We start from the raw sequence: 9864 nt of genomic DNA on the forward strand, positions 1-9864 counted from the left end.
TTGTTTTATTTATTTGTTTAGTGGGACACGGCTGGGCAAGAAAGGTTCCGAACAATAACATCCTCATATTATAGAGGAGCCCAAGGTATATAAAAGAAAGGCAAAAAAATAAATATTAAAATGTATGTGGATATATATATATATATATATATATAATTATATGTAGATATATACATATTTAATGTATATATTAATTTTATGATCTTAGGTATAATTATTGTATATGACGTAACGGATAGGGACAGCTTTAATAACGTTAAGAATTGGATTATAGAAATTGAAAAGTAAAAAAATGAATAGAAAATATAAAAGGAAATACACAAATGGATACACATATATATATATATATATATATATATATATATATATATATATATTTTTATATATATATTTTTATATATATATATTTTTATATATATATATATTTTTATATATATATATTTTTATTTCTTAGATATGCATCTGAAGATGTACAGAAGATATTGATAGGAAATAAGATCGATTTAAAGAATGATAGGAATGTAAGTTATGAGGAGGGGAAAGAATTAGCTGATAGTTGTAATATACAATTTTTAGAAACATCAGCAAAAATTGCTCATAATGTTGAACAAGCATTTAAAACTATGGCTTATGAAATAAAAAATAAATCACAACATGAAACTATTAATAAAGGAAAAACAAATATTAATTTGAATGCAAGACCAATTAAAGATACCAAAAAGAAATGTTGTTGAATGAGAGACAAGGACTTAGATCAACGTGGTTACAAATATGTGGAAATAGAGCACACATATATATAATATATATATATATATAATATATATATAATATATATTTTATTATATGACATTTGAACAAGTTAATATTACGACGAGCGTCCATACACATTTAAATAAACATTATACATGTAATAATTAAAAAAAAAAAAAAAAAAAAAAAAAAAATATATATATATATATATATCATAAATATATATTTATTTTTTTTTATTTTTTTTTATATTTATACATTTGTGTGTGTTGTTTTATTTTATTTTATTTTTTTTAAACCATGTTTTCGTGTTTTTCTTATGTGTAAAAGGGTTAATTTACACATTTACAATTATTATTATGTTTTTATTTTATTTTTTTTTAAAAGAAAAACGTGACAGGAGGTTTTATATATATATATATATATATATATGTATATTTTTTATGCATACATTTTTTTGTATGTTCACATTTATATGTTACAAATTGATATAAACATTAAATTTTTTTTTTTTTTTTTTTAATGATTAAATAATTTAAAAAAAATTTTTTTTTTTTTTTTTTTATTCATTATAAGGTAAATATATAAATAAATAAATAAATATATATACATACATATATATATATATATATATTCGTGTGGGTGTTTATTGTGGGAAGTATTTTAGATTTGCCATTTTTCATATCATCGACTGTATGTCGTCTTTGTAAGATAATATACTATAAAGAGGTATTCCTACCCTTTTCTCAAAGATATCCTTAAAATATATCTTTTGATTATTTTCGTTTATTTCATATTCATTTCTATTAAGTAATACTATAAACGCTACTACTTTTAGATTTTGATATGTTTTTAATTTGGCTAATATTTCTGTTAATGCTGTTCCACAAGTAAAAACATCATCAATAATTACGATATTTTTCTTTTCTTCATCTTGATTATTTTTTGTTTTTTTTAAATTTAGTATATCTTCATCATCATCAAGATTTCCCACAATAACATTTTTATCACCATATTCTTTTTTTTCTTTTCTATCATATAAATAAAAAATGTTAGAATATTTTTTGGATTCAAATAAAAAATGACTTGTTAAGGATACCATAGGAATACCTTTATATGAAGCACCTAATAAATAATCAAATGATAATTTGTTTTTTATTATTAATTCCGATAATAAAAAACAAATTATATTTGAAGAAACAATATTATTTAACACTCCACTTGAAAAAAAATAGTTTGATTTTCTTTTCGATTTTAAAATAAATTCTCCAAATTTTAATGCCTTATATTTTAAAAGAACAACTTTTAATAATTTCTTCATCTCCTTAATGTAGGAACTATAAGAATTACCATCATCATCATTAAAATTAACACTATCAATATTATTATTAACAACTTCCTTCTTTTTTCTTTCCTCACATATCTTATCCTTCAAATCTACAAAACGTTTATATATCTCCTCATCACACAAAAATTCATTCTCTTTTATCGTTGTCATATTTAAAAAAATAACAAAATTAACATATATATATATAATATATATATATATATAATATATATAATTATAATTTTATATATTTTATTAAGTTTTATATAACATGCCTTCAAGGGCTATATATATATATAATAAAAAAGGTTTATATATTTTATATACATATAAATAATATTTATAATTTTTTTTCTATATTTTATAAATGTTGAACAAAAAAAAAAAAAAAAAAAAAATACATATATATATAATATATATATATAATATATATATATAATATATATATATTATATTATTGTGGGAGGTAAGTTTTTATTTAAAACTCTACACTTGACTAAAACACAAAATAAATTTTTTAAGTTCATATAAAATATATACCTCTCCAATATTAAGTTTTATCATATTCTACCTATAATCATATATAATATATCTTATATATATATATATATATATATATATATATATATATATATATATAACATATATTTTATTTTATTTTATTTTATTTTATTATAATTATATTATATTTATTTATTTATTTTTTTGTTTACGTTTAAATAATTTACTTATTTTTTTGAAATATTAAAAACTTTTTATATGAATAAATAATACATCAAAAAAATGGATTGTTCTATTATTATTTCTGAACAATATGTATGAAAAAATTATGTAACTTGAATTTTTCAAAAAAAATAAAATAAAATAAAAAGACCAACAACAATGTAATATATTACATTATATATATATATATTTATTTATTTATTTATTTATTTATTTTATTTTTTCTATCACATATTTCTCTGATTTATTTTTATTTAAAATTTTGTTGATTACTTGTGAAATGTCATTTTTATGTACCATAAAATTGTAAATAATACTTTTGAAATATTTATTATCATTATAATGTTCTGATAAGATATTAAAATTTGTTATTATTAATTCAAATAAATCATTTTCATAATGTATCGATTTATTTTTATTTCCTTCATCTCTACTATTTTGTAATAACACATCAGTATCATTTCTTTGTTTATTATTATATTGTTTTCTTTTTATTTTATTTATATATATATTTTCAAAATTTTTTGGATACATATTATTTAAGATAAAATAATTTTTTGTTATGGCATAAAATAACACTTGTAGAAATATAACGTCATTATTATGTGTATTTAATAACATATTATAAGAAATATTTTTATTATCTTTATAATATTTGAATGTATTGTGTGCCCCCTCGAAATAAGGAACATCCTTATTTAAATCATATGTGATTTGCTTTCTATGACATCTCTTGTATATGTTATAATTTCTCAAAAAAATTTCATATTTAAATAAAAGAAATAATATTAATACATTCATATATGTGATATGTCTAATATCATCACATGTATTCATTTTATTATTATAGAATTCTAATTTATTTTTTAATAAGATGTAAAGAAATTCTTTTCCGTGTGTCCTATTCTTATTTGAGGAAAAAAATAAATAACCAATAATTTTTTTTTTCACTCTACTTATATTTTCCATATATAAAGAAAAAATATAAATCAATACATTCTTCTCATTAAGAATTTTAAGAAATAAGTTCTTTTCTTTTTTTAATAACACATTAATTATATCAAACATTATATCTACATGTTTTACCAACATGTATATAATAAAAACTTTTTTTTTTTTTTTTTTTTTTAATTTTTTTATATTCACATAATTATCATAATAATTATTAGATTCATTTGTAATTATCTTATTATTATTATAAATGAAATCGGTTTTATTATCCTTGGAAGAATATAACATGTTTGTTAATTTTATACATTCATTTATATAAAAAAAGTTGTACATAATTATTTTATAAATATATCTCTTCTGTATTTTGCTCATATTTTCGGTTATATAATTTCTTAAAAATTGTAATAATTTTATTGAATTTATAATATGATGTTTGTTTATAAAAAAGTTTTTATCATTTAATTTTTTTATTTCTTTATTTATAATATAATTATATAAATATATATATATACATTTATATAAATCAAAAAAATATATATACATATTATTATTCATTTTATTTACTATATTTGTTAATAATAAAAAATGACCATCTAAATTACTCATATGAAAAAGTTCATTCCTTAATTTATTATCACTATATATAAATATTTTTATAAAATCTTTTATATCCAAATTATATATATTTTTTTTTGTTTCAATAATTATTTTTTTTTTTAACATATCATCGATTTTTAATAACATCCCATAACTACCATTTTCAAATCGGTGTCTATATATTTTTATTTTATTAATATATTTATAAATTTTTAATAATAATAATATATTTTTTTTTATATTCACGAATTCAATAAATTCAAGTTTTTTTAAAATCATAAATAATAATTTGTTACATTTGTTGTGTAAAGAATTATAATATTCCTCCTCTTCTTCTATTCTAAAATTAATAACATAAGGATCTTTATTTTCTTTTTTTCCATTTTCCTTTATACCATTCTCAATCATATATAATAATTTTAAACAGCCATAAATCAATGTAAAACTTACATCATTAAAATCATAATTAATCAAGACAATTAAATTATTTAACAACATATCATTCAATATACAGTCATGTGTTTTGCTTTTTAATAATTGTATGTATAAATTAATTAAAGAATACAACCACATATATCTAGAACTTATTAATTTGAATAATGTGTCATCATCAGAAACATGCCTTACCTCATATGGTTTATCATAATTATGATCAGAGCAACAATGAGTAGCCTCAATAGAATCATCCATTTTTATTAAAGTATCTTTTAGTTTTTTATTTTTTATTTCCACTGTATTCATATTTTCTACCCTCTTCAACACACCAAGGAAAGATAACAATCCATTTTTACAATTATACAAAATAGATGAATAAATTAATTTTGTTAAAAAATTATTATACAATCCTATATGTCTATTAATTTCTATAATGTTATACATATATAAAAAGTGAATATTCTTCATATTACTACCTCTTATCAAATTCATATACATTTCTATTAACTTATTAAACTCAGGCATATTTTTTAAAACTACATAATCATATGATATTAAATACTTAAGAAATATACTAATACATATTAAATTTGTTTCATATTTATTTATCATATCGTTATTTTCAATATAATATAATTTATTTTTATCATTTAAATGTATATTCTTGTCCTCATAAGAACTATATACACCTTTCTTATTTATATTAATCTTTTCATCTTTACAAGAAGAAATCACCTCCCTATTTATTCGGTTGTCCTCAATTTCATATTTCATAACACCATCATTTATTTTTTCTATTTCTTTAATATTATTTTCTCCTTCGACGTAATTATGCTTTCCTATCATCTCCTTTGCTCTACTTCCTATATATAATAATTTCTCTCTGAATTTTGTTTCTCTTCGGATATTTTGAACTTGTATTAATACATTATTCCTATAATCATTTTCACGTATGGTATCGTTGTGTGCTGTTTTATTTATATTATACAAAGAATGTAAAGCTAAATATTTGTTTACATCATTATGAGATATATTTTTTTTTTTTGTTCTTCTTTTTAATATAATAATATCCTTATAAGAATTTAATAAATTTTTTTTTCTCTTTTTTTTTTCGATCTCATTTTCAAACGATTTATATAATTTTATATTTCTTAACATATCATGCTGATAACACAATGGTATTATATTTTCTTCATTACAAAATAAATCTAACGTTCTATATGATTTTTTATTTACTTTATTATAATACGAATATATATAACTATTATTTTTGTCTTCCCAGTTTATTTTATACAAAAATATGTTGCAATATTTTAACAAGGTCTTTATAAATTCATTATTTTTTATATTATTCATCTTAATTATATACAAATATGTTATAATATCCTTCATATTAATTAACGAAAACGTTTTGTGCTTTTTATGAACTGGGAATAGATTAAGACGTTCCAATTTTGTTTTTTTTTTTTCCTTCTTCTTCTTCTTCTTCTTCTTCCCATTATTACTTATAATTAACTTATTATACTCTTTTATTAATTTATTCATTTTTTTTATTAACAAATTAGAATGTAACAAATGTATTTTAGAATAATATATCTTTAACTTCTCAAAAGATAATGATATTAAAGAAAAATATTCTATTCTTTTATTTGTCTTTATATGAATACTTTTCAAGATCTTATCAATTAACATTTCATTCATTTTTTTATTATTTATTTCAAAGAAACAATATACAAATAATATCTTACTTAAGACATTCATATCACTTTCATTATATATATACGTCTTAATTACACATGATATAGATAATAAAAACCTTTTTATTATTTCTATATCTAACAACACATCTTTTATTTTAAACTCATTATTATATAATATGCCATCTTCTGGTAATATGTAATAACTATTAAAAAAGTTACTTCTGTTTATTTCGTCTGATCTATAAAATATATTTTTTATATATTGAATATAATAATATTTATATATATTGTATATAATTAAACTTATATGCTTCATACTCATACAATGGATATATTTCATCTCTTTTAATATTTTCAATATTATATAATTGTAATTATTCTCATGATATATGTTTATCATACTAGTAATCAAATATATGTTACACAACTCCTTATTCTTTCTAAGGTCTAGAATGTTATTGATATTATTCCAACTTTTCATATCTTTCAATTCTTTATCTTTCTTGATGCACACCGTTGGTAGGAATTTATTTTCTTCTAGGTATCTATCAGAACCTGATTTGTTATAACTTGGAATTCCCGAAGGATTATCACTTACAAGGATTCTGCTATTTGTAGGATAATCCTGTCTGTTCATATGATTTGTTTGGCTATTTGTAGGATAATCCTGTCTGTTCATATGATTTGTTTGGCTATTTGCAGGATAATCCTGTCTGTTCAAATGATTTGTTTGGCTATTTGTAGGATAATCCTGTCTGTTCAAATGATTTGTTTGGCTATTTGTAAGATTATCCTGTCTGTTCATATGATTTATTTGGCTATTTGTAAGATTATCCTGTCTGTTCATATGATTTATTTGGCTATTTGTAAGATTATCCTGTCCGTTCATATGATTTATTTGGCTATTTGTAGGATAATCCTGTCTGTTCATATGATTTGTTTGGCTATTTGTAGGATAATCCTGTCCGTTCATATAATTTGTTTGGCTATTTGTAGGATAATCCTGTCCGTTCATATAATTTTTATCATAATTCACAAAATTCATATCACCCATTTGGAAGAAAGTTCCATTTTCCTCCTTTGGTGAGTTTGTTTCAATTAAATGATTTTTTTTTTCTACTCCTGTGGAGGCAATACATTTAAGATATTCTACATTTGACCCATTTTGTTGAGATATATTTTTAAGGAGGTTATGTGCATTATTTTTTTTTTCCTCTATGTTATATTTTTGCAGAGCTTTTAATTTATCATTTTTGAAATTACAAATAACGTGGAATGGTTCGAATGGGCTTGACAAAGAAGAAGAGGTATTTTTAAGGAGTTTCCTTTTTATATTATTCAGATGGATTTTTTGTTCTGCCTTTTTCCTTTTTAAAAATAGGTAATTAATATATTTGGTCGTTTTAGAGCTAAGTTTTTTTTTTTTTTTTCTATCTGCATTAAATTTGCCTTGGATTGTTGTAATTGATTTAAAGAAGAAATTTTTGTGTTTTTTTTCCTTCCAGTGATATGTTAAGAAAAGGAACATACTAAAAAAAAGGAGTTCAGGGTTAAATAACACGACATAAAGATAAAAAAAAAATGGTAAGATGGATTAAATTTTATGTGGAAAGATGTATATATTATTTATCATACTTAATTAGTTTATTTCTATATATATATATATATATATATATATATATATATAAATATATGTATGTATTTATTTATACACAATTTTTTAAGTTACTATTATTATCATTATCATTATCTTTATCATTTTGTGAATTATGAAAATATGAATACAAGAGAGGAAGAATTTTTATATTTTCAAATAATAAAAAAATATAGATTATATGTATTTATTTTTTTTATTATTATAATAGAAATATATACAAAAATGTAAAAAATAAAAAATATATACACATATATAAATATATATATATATATATATATATATATATTCATAAATATTTTAAAACAACTGTTTGTTTTGTTTTCTTTTTTTTAAAATTTCATACATAACATTTTTGTTCTAATAAATTGCACACGTAAAAATATAGGTAATGTTATTAAGATTAAATATATATATATATATATATATTTTTTTTTTTTTTTTTTTTTTAAATATTCCAAAGATGTAATTGCATATATTTGTAAGAGTTAAGAATTTTTATTTTTATAAATGAATATTAAAAGAAGCATTTACCATTATTTAAGTTATTCTTCCTTTTTGATTAAAAATCATTATCATCATAATAATACGATATATCCTTGTTTTCATAGTTTGAGAAATAATAATAAGATGAGCTACTTAAAGCCAAATTATTTTATATGTATACCAATAAAAAATAATAATATTTGTAATGAATTAATAAATATACAAAAACATGTTCTTGTAAAATATGATGAATTAAAAGATTGTATTATTGAAAGAAATAAATTTCATATATCTCTTTTAATTTTACATATTAAAAAGAATCAAATAGAATTATCCAAAGAAGCATTTAATGAAGCCATGGAAAAGATAAAAAAAAATATGCATAATGAAAAAATATGTTTTGAAAAATTAGATACATTTCGTAACGATGTTTTATATTTAAGTTTAAAAGAAGATAGTAATAAATATATTATAAATATAATAAACCATTTAATAGACTCATTTTCTAAAAGAGGAATAAAAATTATTTTCAATAATAAAAAACCCGCAAAAGAAATATTATCAAATAATAATAAAAAAGAATTGAATAAAAATTCAAATGATTTACAACATATTACACCTCATTTAACTTTAATGAAAAATTCTTATATGAAAAAAATGTATATGAATAAAAAACCTCAAATTCTTCCTTTTTTCTATACAGATTATGATTTAACAAATTTGTTGAAAGAACAAATTGATATACAAAAAATACAATTCCTTGAAATGGATATGGATACCTCAACGTCTTATTATAAAATCGTGTCTGAGTTTAATCTTTGACATTATATAAATATATACATATATATATATATATATATATATATATATATATGTGTAAATGTGTACATTTCAACGTTTCAAAAAATTTCATTCTTGCGTTGTGTTATTTTCATGATGATATTTCAGTTATAGGGATGTGCTTACTTCTAAATATAATATATTTTTATATACAAATAAATTTAAACAATTGTAGGAGCAATTATTATTATATGTTGAAAGGTTGTATTTATTTACATAGTATAACAAAAATTAAAGATATAATTTTAATTTTGAAATAATATTAAAGTGTATATACATCTAATATTCTCAACTGTATTATTATTATTATTATTATATTTTTTGGGGAATGTTTCAAAACGTTACATAATTATTATATAAATGGAAAAAAAAAAAAAAAAAAAAAAAAAAAAAAAAAAAAA

At 19.0% G+C, this 9864-nt stretch overlaps 4 protein-coding genes across 4 annotated transcripts in view; 2 read left to right on the forward strand and 2 right to left on the reverse strand.

The window, feature by feature from the left end:
- The window catches only part of PRSY57_0511800 (ras-related protein Rab-1B, putative), a gene marked incomplete at both ends in the record, with an annotated part of 1520 nt that extends 786 nt beyond the window's left edge, over positions 1-734 (forward strand). The window contains 3 exons of the mRNA XM_012906187.2: positions 22-85; positions 209-284; positions 455-734. Coding sequence (XP_012761641.1) covers positions 22-85; positions 209-284; positions 455-734 — 420 coding nt within the window. The remainder of the gene's footprint in view (positions 1-21; positions 86-208; positions 285-454) is intronic.
- Positions 735-1429: 695 nt separating this feature from the next.
- PRSY57_0511900 (orotate phosphoribosyltransferase) lies at positions 1430-2248 on the reverse strand (the record flags this gene model as incomplete). The annotated part of the gene is made up of 1 exon (XM_012906188.2): positions 1430-2248. One exon carries the CDS (start codon positions 2246-2248, stop codon positions 1430-1432), a length of 819 nt encoding a protein of 272 aa, XP_012761642.2.
- Positions 2249-3010: 762 nt separating this feature from the next.
- PRSY57_0512000 (hypothetical protein) lies at positions 3011-8011 on the reverse strand (the record flags this gene model as incomplete). Its single annotated transcript, XM_012906189.2, has 1 exon — positions 3011-8011. The coding sequence occupies one exon, from the start codon at positions 8009-8011 to the stop codon at positions 3011-3013; it is 5001 nt and encodes a 1666-aa protein (XP_012761643.2).
- Positions 8012-8647: 636 nt separating this feature from the next.
- Positions 8648-9445, forward strand: PRSY57_0512100 (hypothetical protein; the record flags this gene model as incomplete). Its single annotated transcript, XM_012906190.2, has 1 exon — positions 8648-9445. One exon carries the CDS (start codon positions 8648-8650, stop codon positions 9443-9445), a length of 798 nt encoding a protein of 265 aa, XP_012761644.2.
- Between the last annotated feature and the right edge of the window lie 419 nt (positions 9446-9864).

Source organism: Plasmodium reichenowi, chromosome 5, assembly GCF_001601855.1.
Source record: "Plasmodium reichenowi strain SY57 chromosome 5, whole genome shotgun sequence".
In the NCBI taxonomy this organism is placed as follows: Eukaryota; Apicomplexa; class Aconoidasida; order Haemosporida; family Plasmodiidae; genus Plasmodium; species Plasmodium reichenowi.